Source organism: Pantherophis guttatus, chromosome 2 (genome assembly GCF_059756535.1).
Source record: "Pantherophis guttatus breed Tessera chromosome 2, ASM5975653v1, whole genome shotgun sequence".
In the NCBI taxonomy this organism is placed as follows: Eukaryota; Metazoa; Chordata; class Lepidosauria; order Squamata; family Colubridae; genus Pantherophis; species Pantherophis guttatus.
This window is the reverse complement of record NC_142064.1, coordinates 292,809,864-292,836,808: the sequence shown is the minus strand read 5'-3', so window position 1 is coordinate 292,836,808 and position 26,945 is coordinate 292,809,864. Positions and strand designations below refer to the sequence as shown.

The 26,945-nt window shown below is 43.2% G+C and overlaps 1 protein-coding gene across 1 annotated transcript; it reads right to left on the bottom strand.

The window, feature by feature from the left end:
* Positions 1-9,029: 9,029 nt before the first annotated feature.
* LOC148116201 (zinc finger protein with KRAB and SCAN domains 1-like) lies at positions 9,030-26,814 on the bottom strand. Its single transcript, XM_087884997.1, has 6 exons — positions 26,783-26,814; positions 16,457-17,061; positions 16,110-16,224; positions 15,872-15,993; positions 14,253-14,382; positions 9,030-12,829 (listed from the first exon to the last, which is right to left on the bottom strand). The coding sequence occupies exons 2-6, from the start codon at positions 16,868-16,870 to the stop codon at positions 11,598-11,600; spliced, it is 2,013 nt and encodes a 670-aa protein (XP_087741123.1). The 5' UTR covers positions 16,871-17,061; positions 26,783-26,814; the 3' UTR covers positions 9,030-11,597.
* Between the last annotated feature and the right edge of the window lie 131 nt (positions 26,815-26,945).

The window sequence follows — 26,945 nt, the reverse complement described above, 5'->3', positions numbered from 1 at the left end:
CCCTCTGAGTAGTCCATATGCATAAAAGGATACAGCAATAGAGAGGGATGAAGGAAGGAAGGGAAATTAGAGTAGGAGTGAGGGTAAGAGAGGGAGGAAGAGAGGAGGAGAAGGAGAAAGGAAGAGGAAGTAGGGAGGAGAAGAAGAGGGGGAGGAAGAGAAAGTAAGTAAGAAAGAAAAGAGAGAGGTGGTAGGTTTGAGGAGAAAGATTGCTGTACAGTAAAAAAGATGAAAGGGAAGAAAGCCAACCCCAAACAAATATAAAGATATTAAGATAAAGAATGAATTGTTAAACTTTAAAGAATAAAAGAGAACAAATATGAATACATAACAATAATTAGAAACACACATACAAACATACAATGTATTTTCTTTGAACAGAGTATTTGGCCGGTTCACAAATTTAAACAGTGTTTAGTCATTTCAATTAAATTTACAATTTCTATATTTCCTTTTTGCCATATTTATTCATCTATTTTTGTAAAAAACCAATATTACCCTTCATCCTCATCTCTAATCTTAATCAAATTCAATTTTTCCCTTCTATTCTATATTATACCCCTTCCCATTGTCATCTATTTTGATATCCATCCTCACATTGGTTAATTATGTAATATTAGTTGTTTAATATAAATTCAACATTTTAATATAAATCAATTAGTTATATAACTACCTTTTTTGTATATTAATCAATATGAACATGAATATTCCAATTATTTCCATGCAATCCAATTTCTTACAAATCAATTAATTATATTTACCAATAATAATAAACCAAATAATTTCCCCCATATATTCCTCCAAACCACAACTTAACCATTTCTGCTTTCAACACAATATACAATTAATAGTATCTCAATTATTACAATTCCCTAGTTAAATAGAGCTTTTTCTCTTTTGTGTTTTAAAATCTTGAACTCTCCTCTTTTGCCCTAAATTTCCCATTGTTTGCAGTTTTGCACCTACCTTTTTTGGTGAGGAAAAAGAAAAAGAAATCTCTCTCTGCCTCATTTTGCCACATTGCAGCAAAGACCCTACTTTACTTTCAGTTTCACTTTTTCAGCATAGTTAGGGAGAAAAAATCTCCAGCACTCTGCAGCTAGCAACTACAGAGCCCTGAGCAAAAGAGCTGAGAGCAAATCAGCTGAGAGTCGGGAAGCTGATCTAATCAACTTGTGCTAATTAACCTATGCTGAAGCTTTAAGGGGCTGTTTTTTCTATTTTTGCAGGCATTGGTCTACTCATTTGTTTTCTTTTAACACTGATCAGCTGTAGGGCGGCCCTTTGAAGCCCCGTGGCAAGAGTTTAAACAGTTTTTTTCCCTCTAGCCATCAGCTGGGACTCAGGAGGCAGCAATAGATTGGGAGTGGGCGGGGTAAGCGAACGGTGACCGGGCCAGGAACCAGTTGGGGGGCGTGGCCAGCCAATCTTATTACCGGTTCTCCGAACTATTAAATTTTTTTACTACCAGTTCTTGCAATCCGGTGCAAACCGGGAGCAATCCACCACTGCAGGTGACCCAAAAGTGGGATTACTTTACTGAAAGACACTGAAGGTTTTGGAGAATCAATCAACTTGATAAAACTTCCCCAAATATTTCTTCAGTGAAAGCAGTTTTCAGATTTGCCCATTTTCTCACCTAAAATTAGAAATTGTGTGACACACAGCCATTTATTTATTTTATTATTTATTATTAGATTTATATGCCGCCCTACTCCCAAGGGATTTAAGTGAGTAAATACCTTTGCTTTCGGAATTTGGGAACAATGGAACAGAGTAACAGAGTTGGTAGGGATCTTGGAGGTTTTCGAGTCCAACCCCCTGCTCAGACAGGAAGCCCTATAACATTTCAGATAAATGGCTGCCCAATTTCTTCATAATCACCTCCAGTGCTGGAGCACCTGCAATTTCTGAAGGCAAGTCATTCCACTGATTAATTGTTCTCACTGTCAGGAAATTTCTCTTTACTTGTAGGTTGGTTGTCTCCTTGAATCGTTTCCATCCATTGCTTCTTGCACCACTGCTATCATGTCACCCCATCTAGTCCTTCTTTTCATGAAACCAGACATACCCAATTCCAGCAACCTTCTTTATATGTTTTAGCCTCCAGTCCCCTCTTCTCTGCACTCTTTCTAGAGTCCCAAGATCTTTTTTACATCTGGCAACCAAACCTGGATGCAATATTCCAAGTGTGGTCTTCCCAAGGCCTTATAAAGTGGTACTAACACTTCATGTCATCTTGATTCTGTCCCTCTTAATGCAGCCTATGATTCTGTTGGGGTTTTTTTCTTTCTTTTTGGCAACTGTAGCCTACTGCTGACTCCCATTTAAGTGGTTGTCCACTAGGACTCCAAGATCCCTGTTGCACTTGTATGCCAGTGCATTTGGCTTTTCTTTCCTAAATTTAGGACCTAACATTTCTCACTGTTGATTTCGTTTTGTTAGATGGGTCCAATCTGTCAATCCTTCTATATCTGGAGCTTCCCGAGTGTTTTCAGCGGATGGAAGTGGGGAGTTATGCCCCCTCTTCCCAACCCCTTGAGGTGAGAGTGAGGCAAGCAAAACCTACATTCACTTTTCCTAATCCGCGACATGGAGGGGGGATTAGTAGAGCGCAGAGCCCCCCTTACCTAGCCAGGGGCCAAACGAGAGGATTATCACAGCCCGGATGGGGGTTTTATCCCAGCCAGGGATGGATCCAGTTCCAGTGGTATCTCGCACCGTCTTTTCCAAGCTTCCAGGGATCCCCCTGGTCCCCCTCCTATAGCCCAATGATCCTGGCACCACAGGGGGGACTAATCCAGCAGCTGTCTGGAGTGCCTTCCCCTCCAATGCAGCAAGCAGCTCAGCAGCCAGGCCCCCTCCCAGCCGACGACATTGCCCCCCCATTTTCCAGCCCAGCAAATCTCACAGCAGCCTGTTGGAAGGCAGCTACTAGGAGCAGCTTCGCAGCAAGTTCTAGCCCAGCCAGCCGCGGCCGCAGCCCCTCCACCCACAAGGCCATCACCACCCCATTTCAGAGCAACCTTTGACGGGATGCCAGGCAAGTTAGCTTATTTCCTCAGCAGGGTCTGGGCTCACGTGGATCAGTATGGGGACCAATACAAATCAGACCGTGACTTAGTGTCGGCAATCTCAGATGGGATGAATGAGGGGGAGGCGTCTGAATGGATAGCCCAGCTGCACAATGAGGGCACTGCAAAACTGAATGATGCCGATGGTTTTATCACACTGCTCCGGTCCCGATTTGAGGACCCAGACCGCGTAAATGAAAGCGAAGCCACGCTAAAGGTCATGAAGCAAGGTAATCGACCTATAAAAGACTTTAGACGAGTCGCAGGGAATCTTAGCCATTGGCCTGACCGCATGGTCCTACACTACTTTAAAGAAGCTATTGACCCAGAAGTCAGAAAAGCCTGTGGGATCCGGGGGGTGCTGAAGAGATCAATGACCCTCCAGCTAAAGAAACCCTTCCCGGTGTGACTAGCGGAGATGAAGACCTGATGGTGAGTGCACCCATCCCCCCCTTCTGAATTAAAGTAAAACTGGTGCTGCCAGACACAGGAAAATAAGCAGAACTGCCAGCAATAATAGATACCGGCTGCACCAGATGTTTAATCGGGCTTAAAAGTGGTGGAACAATTGGGGATCAAGACAGCACCCTTAAAGCATCCAATTAAATTTCACCATTGGATGGAACGTTAATCGGGGGAGTCCCTGCCACCCATATTATTGAACTGATTAAATTCAAGATGGGGAAACATCATGAACTTATACGATTTATAATAACCCCAAAGATGTCAGAATCTATCATACTGAGCCTGGCTTGGCTGGACAAATGGGGCCCCACCATCACATGGGAAGATGGATACTGAAAAATCAGAATAGGGATTGGCCCATCACCCCCTTCCCCTTCCCCCAAACAGCAACCTACCGATAACAGCCAGCGGCCAGAGACAGCAGCAGCTTTTTCAGGCGGGCCTCCAGGTGAACATCAGATCCCTAAAGTGTATGCAGACTTAGCCGAAGCTTTCAGTGAGGAAGAATGTAACCTCCTCCCCACTCATCGGCCCACAGACTGCGCCATTGAATTACAACCGGGGGCCAAATTGCCAAAACCTAGAATGTACTCCATGACACCTGCTGAGATGACCGAGTTGAGGAAGTACATTGACACCAACCTAGCCAGGGGGTTCATCGAGCCTGCGAAATCCAGTATGGCCACCCCAGTACTGTTTAAAGAAAAAAAAGATGGTACTTTAAGATTATTTGTTGATTTTAGATCCGTGAACGCCATTTGCATACAAAATACCTACCCCCCTCCCACTAATGAAGGACTTGCTGAACCACCTATCAAAAGGCAAAATTTTCACCAAGCTAGATCTAAGAGAAGCCTACTACCGAGTTCTCATTAAGGAGGGAGACGAATGGAAGACTGCTTTTAACTGCCCCTTGGGCAGCTTCCAATTCCGGGTCATGCCTTTTGGACTCCAGGGGTTCCCCGCGGTCTTCATGCAATTGATCAATGAAATTTTGCATGAGCATTTATATCAAGGAGTTCTTGTTTATCTTGATGACATTCTTATATTCAGCAAAAATATGGAAGACCATGTCAAATTGGTCAGACAAGTGCTGAAAAAGCTCCTAGCAGCCAAACTTTATGCAAAGTTGTCCAAATGCGAGTTCCATAAGTAGGCCTTGGACTACCTGGGATACAGGGTGTCGAGTCAGGGGATTGAAATGGACCCAGGGAAGGTGAGGGCAGTGCTGGACTGGCAGCCCCCATGTACCCGTAAGCAACTCCAGAGCTTCCTGAGGTTCGCAAACTTTTACAGACAATTCATCCCTTCCTTCGCTGAGGTCGCACTCCCTTTGACAGAATTGGTAAAAACCGGCCCGTCTCCCACCAAGCCAAAACCTAGCCAACCCCTAGCTTGGACAATGGACTGCCAAAAATCCTTCGAACGGTTAAAACACCTATTTGCATTGAAGCCAATCCTACAGCATCCTGACCCAAACAAGCCTTTCGTGGTTCAGGCGGACGCAAGTGACATGGAGGTGGCTGCTGTTCTACTGCAAACGAATGCCCGAAACAATCTAATGCCATGTGCTTACATATCAAGGAAGTTAACAGACACTGAGCGCAGATGGGCGGTATGGGAGAAAGAGGCATTTGCGGTGCGATGGACTCTCCTATCCTGGAGACACTTCCTGGAGGGGGTTGATGAGCCTTTTGAGGTGTGGACTGACCACAAGAATCTCGAGGCGCTGAAGACCCCGAGGAAACTTTCTCCCAAGCAGGTTCGTTGGACTCAATATTTCAAACGCTTTAACTTTAACCTGAAATACATACCAGGGGGTAAAAACCTTCTGGCTGACACTCTCTCCCATAAGCCCCAGTTTGACAGCCAATGGGAAGAGATGGTTCCTGCCATGATCTCGGGGACTCAACCAGCTGCCCAAGCCCGCACCAGAGTGCAAACACACCAGGGTTCCAACCTCCCCAAAGACAAGTTGACAGCGGAGCTAAAAGCGGCACTCTCCGCTGATTCCTGGTTCAAGGAAAACCAGGTGGACCTAACCCTAAGAGACGGGTTGGCATGGAAGGGGAGTAAACTTTATGTGCCCCGCAGTCCGCGGCTCCTGGTGCTAAAGAGGAGTCATGATTCTTGACTAGGGGGCCACTTTGGGTTTTTAAAAACCCTCCATTTGACAATTGTCTCCAGGAGACAATTCTGGTGACCAAAGATGAAAACTGATGCGGAAGACTATGTGAGGAGCTGCGCCACCTGCACCACTATGAAATCCCAACCAGGGAAACCCCCTGGACTTCTCCAGGCTGTGGCCGAACCCACCAAATCCTGCAAGGAGATTGCGATGGACTTCATAGTTGAGGTCCCTGACAGTGGGGGTAACCGGGTTATTTGGACTGTCATTGATTTATTCTCCAAGCAAGCTCACTTCACTGCCTGCAGCGGGCTACCCTCAGCCAAGAAACTGGCAAAACTGTTTGTGAAACACATCTACAGGCTACATGGAGTCCCAAAAAGAATAATATCGGACCTCGGGGTCCAGTTTACTGCTAAGTTCTGGAGGGAGTTTCTATGATCCATTGGGTCGTCCCAGGGACTTAGCTCAGCTTTTCACCCGTTGACTAATGGATCGGCTGAAAAATTGAACTCAATGGTGGAGCAGTACATTAGGTGTTATGTAAATTATCAACAGGAGAACTGGGCGGACTTGCTACCGTTCGCAGAAGTGGCTTATAATAATGCAGTACACAGCAGTACTGGATTGACTCCTTTTCAGATAAGTACGGGCATGGATTTTGTGCCAATGCCTGAGTTGCCTAGAGAACCGCCCACTTCTATGTCCCTAATGGAATGGATGACCTCATTGAAAAAGGGTTGGGAGAATACTAAAAAAGCTTTAGCGGAGTCAGCGGAAAGATATAAGACCCAGGACGACAAATGCCGGTCACTCCAACCACCTTTCCGAATAGGCAATAACGTGTATTTGTCAACCAAGTATCTAAGATTGAGGGTACCCAGCAAGAAGTTTGGACCCAAATTCATCGGTCCCTTCCCTATAGTGAAAGTTATTAACCCAGTGACTGTCCAACTTAGACTTGTCTGCAGGAGGTGGTTCTTTTTGCAGGGGGGGACGCCTGTTAGCTTTGGCAGTCATATATAGCCCGGAAGCTCCAATGCTGCCACCTTCTCATGTGTGGGAAAGTAGGAGGGGGGATTTAGGAGAGGGGGTTAGTAGACATAATAGCATTCTTCCTGTTGGTCAAGGTCAGGGCGATCCAGCATCTGGAGGAGGAGTGGTCGGGGGCTGGATCGGGATGGAACGGATGTTGATTGGAGCATGTGACCGACTGGGTGGAAAAGGGGATGGTTTTGGGAGCTTTGACTTATTGAAAACCTGGGCTTTTCAGATTCGGGTTTTCCCAGATGTGCCAGTTTGCCTATTCTAGTAAAGAGAACTTTGGAAAATGCTTGCTTCCGTGTCTTTACTTGGAGTTGGGGTTTTTCTGGAATGCTGACACATCGTCTACTAGGTCGTATCCACCCAGCTTGTCTCCTCCCAGCAGCGTTGTGGCTGGGGGGAGGTCAACCCCACGGCTCCCCAGTCTACCTCGTTGTTCCATGAGTTGACATTGTGTGCTCAGCTCCTGCGGTAGACTAGGTCTCCAGGTTGTCTGATAAAACAGATCTTGCTTGTCAGGGTATGAAAGAGTTAATAGCTGTAAGCTGATGGGAAGCTGATGCAATGGAATGAGGAAGCACAGTTAACTGCCACTTTAAAAAGCTGGGTAAGAAGCTGCCTATATAAGGGAATCTATTAGAGGGCGTTTCCTTCTCAAATCTTCTCATGCATTATACTTTTTGTTCTCTCATTGTGTATCATTGCTCTCCATTGTATCAGTAGCTGTATGATAAAGGTATTTAACCATGCATAAGTTTGTAAATATTTAACTGTAAATAAAACCACTTATTTATCTAAAAGGCACTGTGACGTGTGTGCTGTGTTCTGCTCCTGGGTTTATCTCATAATACTAGTCACGCTGCCTAAACTCTGACATTACTTAATGTCAGCCCTGCCTCTGTTCATATCCCAAGAAAGAAAATCCCGACTCCATTGAAGTAGAGAAGAGGTACTTTTACTGAGTCTGAAATTATAGCAGCGAAAGAAAAGCAAGATCTGAGCCAAAAGGCATGAAAATTACATATAGAATAGAATAGAATTCTATAGAAATTTGGATCAAGGAGTGGATCAAGTTACAAAATAGGAGAATCCTGACATTAGAGGGACATGACCTATTAGAAGGATGGCATGCTCACCTGTGGGATACAAAGAACAAGAAAAAATCCTACTTTCATAAACACAAAATTAGGGAGACTCTTATTCGCACGTGGGAGGAAATTAGACAGAGGATTTATACTAAGGTACCCAACTGGCTTTCTATTATGGAAGCGTTGGCAGCCCCAAACAGGAGAGACGATTATAAATTGGGCACATATAAGGATATTCTTGATGAAGAAGGGAAGCTCAAACCTTTGGATTTATTGAGGGACCAGGGTTTCAACTTGGATTGGTGGAACTATCTGCAGATTAATTCAAGATTCCAAAAAGATAGAGACAAATTTGGTATAGAAGCTAAATATGGAAATTTTGATAAAATTATTTGGGGAACAGACAAGAAAATGCTAACAAAAATATATAACTTCTTATTAGATGAGGATAGGGCAGAGATTATAGCAAAAAATCAGCTAAATATTTGGGAAAAAAACCTGGGATACAGATTAAATTTTAACGACTGGGAGATGGCCTGGAATAGGAATTATAAAATAACGAAATCGGCAACATTTAGAGAAAACCATTATAAAATGCTACACAGGTGGTACCTAGCACCGGCTAGGTTAGCGAAAATGTTTCCAAATCTCTCAGCCACATGTTGGAAATGTGGAAAAATGGTCGGCACCTTCTATCATCTATGGTGGACCTGTCCTGAGACCAAAAAGTTCTGGTCAAAAATCAGATACTGGCTTTGTGAAATAACGGGATAGTCCTAGCTCCAGAAATTTTCTTCCTGGGTATAATCGGAGATGGCCTCAATAACAACAAAACGCAACTCATAATCCAGATTACAACCGCGGCTAGACTAGCCTTTGCGAAATACTGGAAAAATAAATCCACACCCTCAGAAGAAATACTAATAAACAAAATCTTAAGAGTGCGCAGAAATGGCAAAATTGACGAGTGAGATAAATAATGAGGAGAAATCTAAATATTATGAAGTATGGGGAAATTGGTACAATTGGTTGAAGAACAAGATAAAAACATGATTTTAGGATATGACTTGTTTTGTACTCGAAATCGAGTTATATTGCATAGAATATTGTACAGCTAAGGATGAAGTTTATTTAACATATGATTCACCAAATTGTATAAACACTGTACCTCTGAAGGAGATAGAGATTGTATATATTTTCTTTTATAATGGAAAAATTCAATAAAGTATATTTAAAAAAAAAGAATTCTTTATTGGCCAAGTGTGATTGGACATACAAGGATTTTGTCTTGCTGCATATGCTCTCAGTGTATATAAAAGAAAAGATACATTCATCAAGAATCATATGGTACAACACTTAATGATAGTCATAGGGAACAAATAAGCAATCAAATCATATTAGTCAATATAAATCGTAAGGATACAAGCAACAAGGTTACAGTCATACAGTCATAAGTGGGAGGATATGGGTGATAGGAACGATGAGAAGATTAATAGTAATGCAGACTTAATAACGAGTTTGAAAGTGTTGAAGGAATGATTTGTTTAGCAGAGTGATGGCGTTCAGAGAAAAACTGTCCTTATGACTAGTTGTTCTGGTGTGCAATGCTCTATATCATTGTTTTGAGGGTAGGAGTTGAAACAATTTATGTCCAGGATGTGACGGGTCTGTAAATATTTTCACAGCCCTCTTTTTGACTCGTGCCGTATACAGGTCCTCAATGGAAGGCAGTTGGTAGTAATTGTTTTTTCTGCAGTTCTAATTATGCTCTGAAGTCTGTGTCTGTCTTGTTGGGTTGCAGAGCCAAATCAGACAGTTATAGAGGTGCAGATGACAGACTCAATAATTCCTCTGTAGAACTGGATCAGCAGCTCCTTGGGCACTTTGAGTTTTCTGAGTTGGCGTAGAAAGAACATTCCTTGTTGTGTTTTTATGTTATTCAAAATTTCCCCAAATCCCTCCCCCCAGGGACCCAGACTGAATGTCCAATCCCCGCCCCACATAGTGTCATGTGGGGCAAATCTTCAGGTCTTTTCATCCGTCTGGAGTTCCAGGACGGTTGGCCTTGACTGGCTGTAAACAACCCCACTCAGCAGCTAGTAATTCGTGAGAGTAAACCTCCTTTATGCACATGGGCCATCTTCACACCAGCTCTCTTCCCAAACCCCAATGCCATGCCCACCCTCCCTGTTACTATTTATTCATTTATTTATTTATTTATTAAATTTCTATACCGCCCTTCTCCAAAAAGGACTCAGGGCGGTGCACAGCCAAAGTAAAAACAGAGCATACAAAATTTAACAACAATATTAAAATAATTAAATATTCTGGCCGTAAATTAAAACAACCCAATTTAAAATCAATTTAAAATTAAACTCACGCCAGCCCAGCTAGTTGAAATAAATAGGTTTTCAGGGCCCGACGAAAAATCCGGAGGTCTGTTATTGTACGTAACTCTGGGGGAAGGTTGTTCCAGAGGGTGGGCGCCATCACAGAGAAGGCTCTCCCCCTGGGGGTCGTCAGCCGACATTGTCTGGCAGACGGCACCCTGAGGAGGCCCACTCTGTGCGAGCATACTGGCCGGTGGGAGGCTATTGGTGGCAGAAGGCGGTCTCGTTACTATGGCAGCCGATAGCAGGCAAGCATCAAAGGGAAAACTCATGCTGGAGATCCAGTTGACACTCCTAATCCTTCTTTTCTGTAGACTAGCCACACCCAAATCCTGCAACCATTCTTCATATGTTTTAGTCTTCAGGCCTTTAATCAACTTAGTTGCTCTTCTTTGCACTTTCTCCAAAGTCTAAACATCTTTCTTGTAATGCGATGTGTTAAGAGTTTGCAGCAATCCAACCAGCACACAAGTAAAGAATTCAGCAGGATTCATTTATACAAGAAAGTTCTTTATATACAATAACATACAGTATGATGCATGTATACAATTCTCATGCAGCAGAAGTCAGAACCAGAACTCAGAATCCAGAAGTCAATAATCATAGAAGCAATATCATACAGAGGCAATATTGCAAGGACAAAGTAACTCTTATATACAAAGTCAAGCTAAGCCACGCCCAGGCTCTGAGCTATCTGGGTCACCAAACAGTCCCCATTGGCAGATGTGGTACCATGTCTATTCCAATTAATGAACTCTTATACACTGACATGATGACCAAAACTGGATGCAGTATTCCAGGTGTAGTCTTAGTAAGGCTTTATAAAACAGTACATGATTCTGATTCTATGCCTCTGTTTATACAATCATAAATTATACTAGCTTTTTTGGCTGCTGCTGCACAAATGTGACTCATTATTTAAGTGATCATCCATTCGGACTCCCAAGGTCCCCCTCACAATTACTGTTTTTGAGCCAGGTTTCAAGTAATCTGTTTTTCCTGCAAACGTGTAAAATCTTATTTTTCTCCACATTAAGTTTCATTTTGTTGGATTCAACCTTGTCTCATTTGGATCAGAAAGACACAATATGCATACACATAAAAATTGATAAGAGACATAGTGGATCAGTGGTTAGAATGCAGTACTACAGGCTAATTGCCCACAGCCAGGAGATCAATCCTGACTGGCTCATGGTTGATTCAGTCTTTCATCTTTCTGAGGTCGTTAAAATGAGGACCCAGATTGCTGGGGAAAATATGCCAATCTTGTAACCTGCTCAGAGAGTGTGGTAAAGCATTGTGGAGTGGTATATAAGTCCAAGTGGAATTGCTATTGCTATATAGTTTCTCCCGAGCATGAGAAGTAAGATGACAAATCTGAGCAAAAGTCTTTCCACATTCCATGCATTTATATGATTTCTCTCGTGTGGATCATCTTATGGGAAATAAGATGACCTCTTCGAGCAAAGGTCTTTCCACACTCCATGCATTTATACGGCTTCTCCCCTGTGTGGATCCTTTTATGCATAGTAAGTGTATTGCTACGAGTAAAGATCTTTCCACACTCCATGCATTTATACGGCTTCTCTCCTGAGTGGATCTTTTTGTGGATTCTAAGACCACTGCTCTGAGTAAACGTCTTTCCACACTCCGTACATATATACGGCTTCTCCCCTGTGTGGATCATCTTATGGGAAATAAGACTACGCTTTTCAACAAAGGTCTTTCCACATTCCATGCATTTATATGGCTTCTCTCCCGTGTGGATCATCTTATGGGAAATAAGATTACCACTTCGAGCAAAGGTCTTTCCACATTCTATGCATTTAAATGGCTTCTCTCCCGAGTGGATCTTTTTATGGGAAATAAGATTACTGTTATGAACAAAGGTCTTTCCACACTCCATGCATTTAAATAGCTTCTCTCCCGAGTGGATCCTTTTATGGGAATTAAGATTACTGTTATGAACAAAGGTCTTTCCACACTCCATGCATTTAAATGGCTTCTCTCCTGAGTGGATCCTTTTATGGGAAATAAGATTACTGTTATTAGCAAAGGTCTTTCCACATTCCATGCATTTATATGGTTTCTCCCCTGTATGGATCCTTTTATGGATAGTAAGTGGACTGTTATGAGCAAAGGTCTTTCCACACTCCATGCATTTGTAGAGCATTTCCCCAGTGTGAACCCTTGCATGGGAAATAAGTTCCTTGCTTGTTCTAAAGCATTTTCCACATTCCAAACATTTATTAGGCTTCTCTTTTGTGTCAATAGCTTTTTGAGATGTAACGAAGTTATTTCCAAGAGAAAGAATTAAAGTCCCATTGTAATTTTGTCCGTTGTGTCTTCTTATAGCATCTTCTCCTTTGTTTAAGGTTAAATCCTGTTCATTTACTTGTACTTTAGCTTTAATTAGGTTCACACTTTTTCCAGTATATTTTTCCCTTATTTTCTCTTGTTCGGCAAGAAAGTCTTGCATTGGAGTATCAATGGAAGATGAGCTTTCCTGATTCCAATTCTTTGACTGGTTTCTCTCATGGCTTTCTAATTCCATTCGAATTCCAAACTTCTCAGTTCCATCTTTAGCATTGATCACTTGGAACAGTTCACAGGAATCTTGATTCTCCTGCCCATTATTACCTTCAAAGCAAAAGGGAAAAGAAAATTATAACAAGGTTAGAGAAAAACATCAACGTGTAGAAAGTCAAGAATTTCCTTCTGAATTTCTCCAAAATTCCATTAGGTTGTATCTTTGCGTATGAATTATTGGGGTGGGTTAATTTCAGCAGAGACCTGTGAGAAATGAAACAATGTTGAAACAAACTCCTTCTTCCCCAGTGTACCTTCAAGCAGCTGCTCTGCGGTGTCCGTCTGGTGGGTGGGACCCCTGCTCGGCCCATTCCTTGATCCCAGTGATGAGTCTTTGGAGTGAAATCCCTTGCTGAAGCCTCCCATTGGCTTGTAAATGCTCTTCGTGCTGAGACTGGAAAGGTTGGGAGGCTTCAAGAATGGCTATTTCGCTTCCCCAAAGTCTCATCGGCTTGCAAGGGCTCTTTGGCTGGATCTGGTACAGGCATCTGTTTGCAGAGAATGGAAGGCCTAAAGTACTTTAGTGCAAAATCACATGAGATCTCAGGCTATAATCTCACGTGATCTCACACCGCAGTACTTTAGGCCTGCATTCTTTTAAGAACTGAGGACTGCACAAGAATCAGGGCAAAATTCACTGAAAATGAAGAGGCCTTCCCTCTCTTTGCAAACCATTTTGCCCTGGATCTCATGCGGGCCTTGGTTAGCAGAGAAGACGCCTAAAGCACTGTAGTGCGAGATCACGTGAGATCTTTTGTGCAAGATTTCCCACTACTGATCTTGCGTATCTCTCACTACTTTAGGCCTCTTTTTTCTGCAATTTCACCAAAGTAGGTAAAGAAACTGATGGCTCACCACATCCTCTCAAGGCAAATCCCGGCAGGATGGGGTGGGGGAACAGGTTGGGCGAATGTTGTTGCAGCACCTCTGCTGTCTTTCATAAGTGTGAATGACGGCTGTGGTGCTGCAACATTCGTAATTTCAGGACTGAGTCTTAAGTACTTGGGAGTGGGCTAGGTCGTAACTTGGAACGGTCACTTAATGAACTCGGGGATTACCTGTACCTTAGGATGCTCTGAGTGACATTGCATGAGGCCTTTGTTCTTGAAGTGGATTGGGAGAATGCTCTTCCATGGGCTGAGTGTGAAAGTTCTGTTATGAGACAATTTTGGAGGTTTCAGAGGACAAATGACAACACGCTCCTCTCACATGACCTCCAAAGGACACACAAAAGCACACCTTGTTCTTCTCAGCCCCCACAGGTAAGTTCAAATAGAAATGGAAAAATAGAGATGAGAAATGGCACAGAAAGCATCTAAGTAAAGAGACATTGACTCTTTCCTTCCTTGGAGCACGAGAAGATCCTTTCCTTCTCCCTCCCAGGAGATGATATCTGATTAATGGTTTTTTAATAAAAAAGCTAAGTATAATTTGTCTTTTTGAACTCTCTGATTGGGGACTAGAGAACTCTTACCCAGAGAGGCCACGTTCCTATGGTTTTCAAGCATGACTTCCGAATGCAGCGCTTTCTGTTCAGGATCCAGCTGAGACCATTCCTCCTCAGAGAAAGTCACAGCCACCTCCTCAAAGGACACAAGACTCTCCTGAACACGGAAAAAACAAGAACAGAACAGGAGGATTCGCAAGATCTGTTCATCTTCATCAATGATTTAGAAAAGAGGATAGAAGGGGAACTCGTCAAATTTTCAGACTAGATCAAATTGACAGGAATAAAAACACTCCAGAATAGTGGTCACCAACTGGTGGTTCGTGGACCACTGGTGGTCTGGGAGAAAATTTTGGTAGTCCACAGAGAAATCATTGCATTTCTCTCGGGGAGCCCAGACAAGGTTTCTTGTGCTGCTTGTGCTTCAGCACTTTGACTCCCAGAGACAGAATGGGGTCCTTCAGGCAGTTAGCTTGGCCGCCTGTTAGCAGAGAGAAGCAGCTGGAGTCAACCCTGGCTTTGCTGTCCATTGCAGATGCTAGATCAGCCCCCTGCAAACTCTTGTTTCTCAAGAAGCACTCGCTGAAGAGGCACGGGAAACTTCGGCCGGGCTTCTTGAGAGACGAGAGTTTGAAGGGGGCTGATCTAGCGTCTGCAATGGACAGCAAAGCCAGGGTTGACTCTGGCTGCTTCCCTCTGCTGTAGTGCTTCCAGACAGTCTCGGCTGGCGACCCCCAGGGGGAGAGCTTTCTCTGTGGGCGCACCCGCCGTCTGGAACCAGTTCCCTTTGGAGCTCTGGATGGCCCCTGACCTTCGTTCGTTCCGCCGCGATTTGAAGACTTGGTTGTTCCGTAGCCTGGACTGATGAGGGGTTTCTGAATGAATTTTAAATTGTTTTAAATTGGAATTTTAATTTTATATTGGTTTTTATGAGGAACTATGCATTTTACAGTTGTGAGCCGCCCTGAGTCCTTGGCGGCATATAAATTGCATTAAATAAATAAAATAAAATAAAAATTAAATTAAATAAAAAAATAAGTATTCATTCTCTATTTTAGTCTTCATATCTATTTATATTAAGATATTACCCTAATGTCTGTTGCACTACATACAAAATAATTATCCAACCTATATAATTTTAATATTAATACACATTATTGAAATATATTTATGGAAGGTCTTTTACTCCTTTTTCCCCCCCTTATCCATCATCTCTTACCTACTTAAAAACTTTTAGTCTTTTTTTTTGGCTTGCCTCTGATATTCTTCTCTTACTCCATCTGCTTATTTTTGAACTACAGGTTATAAATATGGCTTTTTAAAAATGGTATTGTGGCAATGTGAGCATTTGTTTATTTTTCATTAGCCTTGCACAATTCCGAGTCAAAGAATTACAAAAAAAATATGGGACTCTAGCAGTTCCTCCCACTGTGATACGTTTATTCCTATTTCTTGAAGGACTTTTTTAAAAATTGCTTTTCGTAAACTCAAAGTTGGCGAAGTACCTAGCAGAGCAAGATAACCAGAGGAAGCTATGCTGGCTGACAGGAACTTGAACCTGCTATTCTGCTCTCCGTGTTGTGGAAGAACCCAAAAATAATTGAGGCCAAACAAGGGGGGAAAATAGGAGGAAGCCCTCTGCATACCTGCTTCACTTCCAGAAGGGAAAATAGAAATCTAATAACTTTTCCCTTTCTTACTTGATTTGGAGGATCAACCGATGTTTGAGCTCCGTCATAAAAACCAGAAAGCTTCATTCTTGGTTTCTCTGTAAGGAATAAATAATTTCAAAATGCATAATTAACAAAATAGAGGGAGGTATTCCATAGAAGAGAAGAGAGAGTGAAGGTAAGACAGATGGGTAATCGGAAGATCTTCCATCACCTCCTGAGGTGTCCGGACTTGGATCTTCCCAAGGGATCTTCCTGAAAAATAGCTCCTGAGGGGGATTTGATGGGTTCTTCTTTCCCTCACGATCTCTGATCTCCACAGTGAAGCACTTCAAACAGGAGGAAGGAAAAAAGAAGCAGAATTAATGTACCTCACATGAAATAAAGTGGATTCTTATATTCGGAACACAACCTCAAAGCCCCCAATATCCATCTGTGAGGTTGAGTGAGAAAACAAGGGAACAATTGCCACATGTGATGAATGCCAGAGAAGTTTGGGAAGGAGGATGAAGTATTCAAACAGATTCTCTATTTCTTTCTGAGCTCCCTAAAGTCTCTCACCTGCTGCTGGACCTGCTCCTTCTGCTCCTCCGCCTGGCTCAGGAGGAGGCCTTCCGCCAGGGCCACCGCCTGGGAGCTGGTCTCTGCTCCACACTCCCGCACCCAGCCTTCCATCTCTGGGGGCAGAAGGAACAGGAGCTGCTCCAGAACCACCAGGTCCAGCATCTGGGCTTTGGTGTTCTTCTCTGGTCTCAGCCATCGCCTGCAAAAGCCATGGAGTCGGCTGCAAAGTCCTCGGGGACCCTCAGCCTCTCGGTACTGGATGGAGGTCCAGGGCGGAACTTCTGAAGGGAGGATGGTTTCCTCCTCCAGGATCTTCTGCCCGGTTCTTGCCCAGAGCTTCCCCCCCTTCCCAGGCTGAGCAACTGAAGGGCCTTTTCCAGCTCCCTCCTTTCCAAAAGGTTGTGTCTCCATCCTTTCTCTGTCCTGCAGAGCAACTGCAAATGGCTCCAAGGACTCTGGTGGGTCTCCAGATGCCTTTTCCTTCACGGGACCATTTCTGGGGCTGCAGGACTGATCCCTGCAAGGGATTCCACCCTTTTTCTTCTTCCCCCAAGAGGAAAGTTTGCCTTGCAAAGACCACAAATGGCTTCCAGTTTCTGTATCTGAGATGGAAAGAAAAAGAAACGCCAAGAATTAGAAAGTGGAATTCAGCCACTGAGCGACCTTCCCCCAACCTGCCCGGAGCCCCAAGCGGCTCATCCCATCCAGAGCCCAGGTCCCATCGAGCAGGGCCGGGAAGGAGGCAGCTGGAGAGGCCACCCCGCTTCTCTCCCCCCACTCGGGCTCTTCCCCGGATCCCCACCGCCTTCCCGGCATCCCCGCTTCCCCCTGCAGGGAGAGGGCGGCTGGGGAGCATGGGACCCGGGAAGAGCCCCCCCCCACCCGAGGCACCTCTGTAGGTTCCCCCGCCAGACTCTCCCGCAGCCTCTCCGCCCCCTCTGGGCCTGCAGGAGTTAAGGAGAGCGAGTGAAAAGTCCTAGAGAGGCAAGTTTGTGGTGTCAATTCCTTTGACACCTCCTGTACAAAGGCAGCCGTGACGTTGGCCCTCCAGTGGACCAATGGGGAAGCGCCTGGCGTTCCCTTCTGTTGGCGGAGGGCGCCACCTGGTGGATTTTGGGCAAAGCGCCAGGATTATAGAAAGGGCGGGAACGAGGAGCGCATGGGAGGGGGAAGGGAGAGGGCAGGGAGGATGGGCTTGTGAGTGGGAGGAAAGGCCCCTCCCAATGGCTCCGTCAGACAAAGGATTCGACGTCTGTGCTTCTTTTCCCCCTTTTATATCAACCCAAAATGCATTGAAGGAAGTTTTCGCCTTTCTTCTGTTGCGTTTCTAGACCTGTTTGGTTATTTCTTCTATATAGTGAAACTACAACTCCATCTCTTTCATTCGACCTGCTTCTTATTTACAGAAGAGAAGAGAAGAGAGGAGAGGATGCCATCATGTCTGCCCTCCTCCTTCTGTTCATCAGACTAGAAAATACCCAGTTCCAGCAACCGGTTTTTTTTATGTTTTAGCCTCCATCTTTGTTGCTCTTCTCTGCACTCTTTCTAGAGTCTCCAGATCTTATTTATTTATTTATTATACAAAACACAAAGAAAAATAGAAATAGGAAATCAAGAAAAGGAGAAAGACAGGAAAAGAAACTCTGAGGTACAAGAGAAAAAAGGGGCGGGGGGAAAGACGTTGACTTTTTAGCACAGTGCAAGATTTTTTTTTTAAAAGCCATTCCAGCCTGACAATTCTATCTAATACACCAAAGCAGTCATTTTATCTCTTTCCTGTGAACACTTTAAATGTGAAAATGTCCAATTTAACGGCTGGAGAAAGAAAGGGCAGAGTGGTCTTGAAGACCCCGCTGTGGCTGAGGGAGGGAGGGCTCCCGCCTGAGGGGATCTGCCCTCTGATTGGTTGCTGTGGATGGAAAGGGGACGTTTCCCTTTTTCCCGCCTTTTCCTTCTGGGCGCCGTTTGAAATTTACCTCAGGATGTTCCTGACTGTCTTCTCTGCTGCGAATCTTAAATATGTTTATAGGGAAGTAAAAGTAAAAGTTTGTGTCCGTGTCTCCCTCTTCCTTTGGACAGAAACTGCCTATTTCCTCCACGTTAAACCTCTTCGGTTGCCCCTTCCAGTCGGGGGTTTCTCTTTTATCCCCTGAGAGTGTCGGAAGAAAAATCAGGTCGTCTCCTCCTCCTCCACTTCCTTCTCCCCCTCCTCCTTCACTTCCTTCTCCCCCTCCCCCTTCACTTCCTTCTCCTTCACCTCCTCCTTCACTTCCTTCTCCCCCTCCTTCTCCTCCCCCTCCTTCTCCTCCCCCTCCTTCTTCACTTCCTTCTCCTCCTCCTTCTCCTTCACCTCCTTCATCTCCACCTCCACCTCCTTCTCCCCTCCTCCTTCACCTCCTCCTCCTCCACCACCTCCTCCTCCTCCCCTCCTTCTCCATCTCCTCCTCCCTCCATTTTTAAAAGAAAACCGAGGTACATGATCCTTTCAAGTTTTTCTAAGTGGTTTTCCTTCCGAATTTATCAGTGGTAAATTAATGGGTTCTTTGCGCTTCCTCTTCCACAACCGAAATAGGCAGCTTTCTGGGGAAAAGCTCCAGATCTGCCCTTTTATAGGGGGAAAATTTCTTCCAAAATGTTACTTTATATCTTTTTTTTCTGCAGAAAAAACTATAGATTACAGCTTGAAATGGTGGCAAGATAACAGATTAATGGAGTTGGAAGGGACCTTGGAGGTCATCTAGTCCAACCCCTATCGAAGTCCTCCGCAGAAAGGAGTGGGAAGCAGAGGAGAAACGGCCAAACTTTAATCCGGGATACTCATCAGGGGCCGCTTTGCAAGGAAAAAAGAACCCAGAAAGAAAGAAAGAAAGAAAGAGAGAGAGAGAGAGAGAGAGAGAGAGAGAGAGAGAGAGAGAGAGAGAGAGAGAGAAAGAAAGAAAGAAAGAAAGAAAGAAAGAAAGAAAGAAAGAAAGAAAGAAAGAAAGAAAGAAAGAAAGAAAGAAAGAAAGAAAGAGGGGTTTCTTTGCATTTGGGGTCGAGGAGGGAAACTCGAAGGAGCCGGACGTTCCGAGCAAGAGAGACGCGGGTTTCAAGGAGGGAAATCGCCTTTTTCTCCCGTAAAGCGAAGCGGCGCCTTTCCCGAGAGAGCCGACTGCGGGACTGCCCCTCCCCTCTTCTCATCCAGCGCAAACTTCCCACGGCAGAAATTTTCATCTGTGAAATGCCTCAGTTTCCCTCTTTCGCTTTTCCTTCCCTTCCTCTTTCCATGCAGCCCACTCGACCCAGGCACTGGGGAGGGGGATCGAGAGAGGCGCCCAGCTGCGAGCCACACTTCGGCTACAGTCGTGAAACTGGGGGAGCCCTCTCCGTCCTCCTGGGGGGGGGGATATGGGGAGAAAGGGGGAGGAGGAGGCCACACAGAGATCGAGGTTGTTGGAGGCTCTGGAGACCCAGCAACTTTCTTCCCCCCTCCGGGGGTCCCTCCCTCCCAGTCCCCTCCTTACCGGGGGTCTCCTTCCCCCCTTCGCTTCCGGAGATCCGGTCTAGCCCCCCCCCCCCCACACACACACCAGCAGCATCAGGGGGAGCCCAGCAAAAGCCATGGAGGCTGCCCCACAAGCGCCCCCAAAGGGGGAGGAGAAAGACGGAGATGCTCCCAGAGTTCCAGCCCCAGAAGCGGAATCGGTGGGTCTGGATTGGGGGAGAGTGGGCGTTTTCCTCGGACTTCGGAATTGGGAGTGCCCAGAAAGAGCAAGAGGACCAATGGGAAGTCTCCCTTCTGCAAGCGTCATCGGTCTCCGGGTAGAATCTCTCTTGACTTCACCTGATGGAAGAGCTAGTTCGGAGCAGACAGAAGCGGAGGAAGTGGGAGGGGAATGAATTCAGTCTTGGGGTCTTTCTTTCTTTCTTTCCTTCCTTTCTTTTTTCTCCTCCCTCCCTCCCTTCTACTTTCTTGAAGGAAAGTGAGCGTTCCCATTGGTCCTTCCGCTCGTTCTGGCCCCTCCCATCTCAAAAGTCAAAGAAAAAGGCTTCCTCCCCCCAATTCAGAGCCCCGATTTCTCCTCTGGGGCTGAAGCATCTGGCCAGGACACCCCTCCCCCTCTACCTCCCCCCCCCCCGATTGCTTTCACAGATGAAGATTTCTGCCGTGGGAAGAGTTTCTGCGCTGGATGAGAAGAGGGGAGGGGCTGTTGCAATATTTTCAGGATCAGACTCAATAAAGATAATAGAAGTTAAAGCTTTAAATATATTTCTTTTTATTTATGATAGGCATTCTATATTCACTGAATATTCAAGGTAGAAGCGACGAGAATGGTGAGGGTGGCTCCTTATATATACAAGGGGTGGAGCTAGGAATGGGAGTGGTAAGTTATGAATACATTAAAGTCCAAAGAATAAGTTAACCTCTGATGTTCCATATATACATTATTTACACATTGGAGAATAAGGCATTTACATCTGACAAATCCCCCTCTAAATGCCGGTTCGTTACACAACACCAATTACATTCTGATTCAGGACAATATAATACATATAATTTAGAAGTTAAATATTTGTGTTGTTTAGAAGGTAAGGGTTTTGTTAATATGTCAGCTAATTGTTCAGAAGTATCGCAATGTATTGCTTTAATGAATCCGTCTTGAGACAGTTGTCTCACATGCTTAAACTTTATATCAATATGCCTGGACCTTTGTCCAATTGCATCGGATCTGGATATTTCAATGGCCGCTTTATTGTCTTCATGCATAATAAATGGTAAGGTGGGTTTCTTCCAAACATCAGTGATCAGATCATTGAACCATACAAGGTTATTTGCAGCTTTGGACAAACAAACATATTCCGCTTCTGTAGTAGAAGTGGCTACTAGTTCTTGTTTACCAGTATACCAGTAAACTGGACAATCATTCAATAGAAGAACATAACCAGAAGTACTCTTTCTGCATGATGTATCACCAGCCCAATCTGCATCAGCATAACAAGTAATTTTTGGTTCTCTGTCATTATTGGGTTCCAACATTAAACAAAAATCTAATGTACCCTTCAGATATCTTAGAATTCTTTTGACAGCTTCCCAATGATACAAGGTTGGTTTACTAACATATCTTGACAATAGATTGAGAGGTAATGCAATATCTGGCCTAGTCCAATTAGATATATAAAGGAGTGAACCTATAACTGATCTGTAAAATGTGTTGTCTTTAAACTCAGGGGAAGATTCATCAGTGTTTCTAAGAAAATCAGTTTGCATAGGGGTGTCACAGGTTTTAGCATTATTTAAGTTACATTTGTTTAGGAGTTCGATGATTTTGTCTTTCTGTGTAAGTTTGAATCCCCTTTTAGTTTTGTTAATTTGCACACCAAGGTATTTATTCACTTTACCCAGAGATTTCAGTGAGAAGTGTTCATTTAACTTATTTACAAAGATTTCCCTGCTCTCTTTATGCTTTCCAATGTATAAAATATCGTCCACGTAAATTAATACAAATTCAATATGATCATTACTCTTTTTTACAAAGAAACAGTTATCAGCAGTGGTGGCGTTGAAATCCATGGTCTTAAGTACTTTTACCAAGCAATCGTACCATCTTTTGCCGGATTGCTTTAATCCGTACAGACTCTTATTTAATAACCAAATTTCGTTCTTATTAGTGTATTGACTGTGTGGTGCTCTTACATATATTTCCTTATCTAATTTTGCATGTAAGTATGCGGTCTGTATGTCATATTGGAATACGTCCAGATTGAGTGCAGATGCTACTACAAGGGCTGTTTTGACACTCTCAGTTCTCACTGTGGGTGAATATGTATCAGTATAGTCTTCTGGGTATTTTTGTGCATAGCCTTGTGCAACTAGTCTAGCCTTGTATAAGGTATTGCCTCCTTCTAAGTTCTTAATTTTATAAATCCACCTGGTACCTATAATTGTTTTATCCTTAGGTGCGATCGCAGGTGTGAATACATTTAATCCTTGTAAACTTTCCATCTCTTTTTCCATAGCTAGTTCCCATTTTTCTCTTTCTTCATGTGGAAGTTTCAATACTTCTTCATATGTATTAGGTGTTATTTGTTCTCCATTCATATGCATTATGTAATCTTTGTATTTATTTGGTATTTGGTTTCTATTGTTTCTAATAGTTCTTTCAGGCTTGCTATGGTTATCATGCAAATATCTAGCTTCCTTTTTTGTTAATGTGTCTGTCTTTATTTTATGCTGACTATTAGTCCAAGTTTTGGTTTTGTTCTTACTTTTGTTAATATTTTGATTTTCTGTTGTTCCTTCCTCGCAAGATATTGTATCTTTACATTTATTAGGAAATATTTCATTAAGGTGCAATTTTGACCAATTGGCCTGTTCATGGAACACAGCTGTTCTGGATACTATAAATTTGTTATTACTATCAATAAATCTGTACCCTTTGGTTCCAGTTTCGTATCCCATGAATCTTAATCTCCTGGATACGTTTTCTCCCTTTCTCCTCAATTGTTTAGGTATGTGTACGTCTGCAGTGACTCCAAATATGTGCATGTGTGATAATTTGGGTTTTCTATTGTACATCACCTCATATGGTGTCTTATTCACAATACTGGACCAGGTTCTATTTTGAGTGTAATTCGAATAATGTAATGCCTCTGACCAAAATTGTTTGCCTAAACCAGCATCCTCTAATGTGCACCTAATCATGGTTTGTAGTGTGGAATTTTTCCTCTCTGCAACTCCATTTTGAAATGCAGAAAAAGGATTGGACGTGAAATGTAACATTCCTCTATCCTTTAACCATTGGGAGAATTCTTTAGACATGAACTCACATCCCCTATCTGTCATAATTTGCTTTATTCTGATATTATGTTGTGTTTCTATACGTTTGTAGAATTCCTTAAATTTCTGAAATGTTTCATCCTTGTGCTTTAATGTGTAAACAAAACCATATCGGCTGTAGTCATCCACTATAGTTAGGAAGTAACGTTTTCTATAGGTAATTGAGGGACTTAATGGACCAACTAAGTCCATATGTACCAAATCAAAAATATTGTTAGTTGATCTGTTAGATTTTTTTGGTCTGGGACTGGTTTTTAGTTTGGTGGACTTACATACTGAGCATTCCAAATAATTTTCACAATTTTTTATTTTGACACCTTCTGCGTGTTCAGTCATTTTTTGTACTACAGGAAAGCTTGCATGTCCTAACTTCCTGTGTAAGATGTGAGCACACTCATCATGAATTGGTTTACCTATTTTTGGTTTCTTTTCCTTGTATGTATTTTTGTGATCATGAGTTATTCTACACTCATCATTGTCACTGTTACTGACACTTTCATCATCTGCTTCAATACAATCTTCCATATTTGAATCAATGTTATGTAAACATCTTTCTTTAGTTATCAGATAGGGTAGACCTCCTTTTATCATTACAGTACCTACATTTGTTTTGTTCTTTTCTATAGTTGCTTTCCCCTTTGAGAAAACTATATTGATATCAGATTCTCTGCTTAATTTTATGGCACTTAGTATGTTGTGAGGTATTTCTGGGATTAATAATACCCCCTCTATTTTCCCTAGACCAGGCAAGGTCACATTTCCTTTGCCTAGTACTTGAACCTTTTCTTGATTAGCTACCTTTATCACAAACTTATCTTCTATAAATGAAGATAATATACTTTTGTTGTTGGTGGTGTGATTTGTTGCACCAGAATCAATAAGCCAATTGTTATTCTCATCCTGCTGTGTTCTGGTGCTGTCTTGTTTATTTAGCCCATTCAGTGACCCAGATTTCCTCTCTTTTGAATTTTCTCTACCCCCTCTACCTTCTTTGTAATTTGGTGGGCTTCTATATTTGTGTCTATCTGTGGAAGATTGTCTGTAAATATATTTGCTCCTATATTCTGGTCTATGTCTCTCTCTTGAGACTTTGGGGCAGTCTCTTCTATTATGTTCCCTGGATCCACAATTGTAGCATCTAAAGGCCTCATTATGTTTATCTTGAAAGACTACTTTCCTAAAAGGTTTGTGGTCTGTTTGGTTACTGGATCGATTTTTTCTTGAATTGTCTTCTGCTATCAATTTGTTAGATAGATTTTCTATGGATAAATATCCCAAATTAATGGTATCTAAGTGTGACATAAAGCTATCCCATGATGGATCAAGTGAATTGATAATAACACTTTTCATTGTTTGATCTGAAATCACTTCCCCCCTCAATTGTAGCTCAGCTCTTATTTTGTTTAGATTTATCAAATGCTCACTTATAGAAACCCCTGGTTTTACTCTAGAGGAAAAGAAATCCTTAGACATTCTTGTGGTTGTAGCTACGCTATCGCTGTGAAATAGATTAAACATGCATTGAATTATTTCTGATACAGTTAGGTTTGGTTTGATGCTATGATACATTGCAGGAGACACGCTAGATATTATTATGAAAAATGCTCTATGATGTAAACAATCTATTTTTAAAGTCCAAGGTCTTCTTGGAGGGCTAGTTATAAAGAATAGTAAATTTTCTTTCATGAAAATAACCTGAAGCTGTTGATACCACTCTTGTAAATTAATGCCATCAATTCTAAGTTTTGGGAAGTCACTGGGTAAGTTACCTACATTATTCTGTCCATTACTTACAACCTGGGGCAGTCCGTGATCTCTCAAGTGCAGGAAATTACAGAACGGCATTGGGATGCTTGCAATGAGTCTGCGCGGTTCTCTGGCCAGTTCAAGTCCTTCTGGGTCGTCTACGTAGTTTCGCACATGCGCGTTGCTCATTTCTTCTTTGGTGGCGTCGTGGAAGGTTCTCTCCCTTTCAGCTCTCTCGATCCGCTCCTCCTCAGATGAGTCGGTCTCTGGCTCGGTTTTTGGGGTTCTGGTGGTGGTGACGGTTCTTTTCTTCTTTTTGTGTGCGTTGGTATTCGATTTTGTCTGTGGTGTAGGGCGAAATCGGCATGGCTCTCTGGGCTCGGGCGTCGTCGCTTTCGAAGTCAGGATGGGAGCGTGCAGGTCTTGAGTCGCCGGTTTGATTTCTTGCTTCTTCGTAGATGTCTTGGTAATTTTCAGTCTTGGCCCAAAAGCAGCAAAAAGCGTTTTCATTGCTGATTTTACTTGAGATTTTGTTAAATCGTCTTCACTTTCTGATTTTGGGTCATCTGAAGAGTTTGAGACTTCTTTCTCACTTTCTTCGTCTGATAGTGTTTTTCGCGCCAGAAATTTTGAACTGAGCGTTTTGATTGGCTCTGCTCCATTCTCTTTTGAAGTTCGTTGAAACCAAGATGGCTGCCATTCAAAATTTCGCGCGGGATCACATCTTTTCTTTTTAACAACTATTTTCTCAGTAGTCATCTCACTTACGATTTTTTGATCTTTGGGTTTTTCTTTAATGACGTTTTTCTCTCTCGCTGCTCCGCTGTTCTTCAGCATCTCCTGGAGGTCCGCGATGAGACTTTCATCATTCTTTTGGCTTTTTAGTATCTTTAATATCTCTGACCTGAGTTCGTTATTTTCTATTTCGATTTCTTTCTGGTCATTATTTTCACTCATTAGTTCTTCTTCTTCAGTGGTGTATTCTTCGGATTCTCTCGAAATCGCATTGGTGGATTCGTTGATCATCTCTTGATCAGTTTCTATTTCTTTGCTGTAGGCCCTGGTGTTGGGCCTATCTTTCTTGGACATTTTTAATTACTTATTGAGTCAATTAACCATCCTCTGCTACCAGCTTGTTGCAATATTTTCAGGATCAGACTCAATAAAGATAATAGAAGTTAAAGCTTTAAATATATTTCTTTTTATTTATGATAGGCATTCTATATTCACTGAATATTCAAGGTAGAAGCGACGAGAATGGTGAGGGTGGCTCCTTATATATACAAGGGGTGGAGCTAGGAATGGGAGTGGTAAGTTATGAATACATTAAAGTCCAAAGAATAAGTTAACCTCTGATGTTCCATATATACATTATTTACACATTGGAGAATAAGGCATTTACATCTGACAGGGGCAGCCCCGCAGCCGGGGGGTGGGGGGAAGCCACGGGAAACCCTCAACTAAGCCAGGAAGAGGCGGAGATCGTCAGGGATCCCACCTAGCCCAGCCTCCCCTCCCCCTTCCTGCGGGAATCCTCCGCTCGGCTCTCTCGGGAAAGGCGCCGCTTCGATTTCCCTCCTTGAAACCCGCGTCTCTCTTGCTCGGAAGAAATTTTCCCCGTCTAAAAGGGCAGATCTGGAGCTTTTCCCCGGAAAGCTGCCTATTTCGGCTGTGGAAGAGGAAGCGCAAAGAGCCCATTAATTTACCACTGATAAATTCGGAAGGAAAACCACTTACAAAAACTTGAAAGGATCACGTACCTCGGTTTTCTTTTAAAAGTGAAGGAGGAGGAGGAGGAAGAAGACGAGGAAGAAGAGAAGGAGGAGACTGGACCTGATTTTTCTTCCGACACTCTCAGGGGATAAAAGAGAAACCCCCGACTGGAAGAGGCAACTGAAGAGGTTTAACGTGGAGGAAATAGGC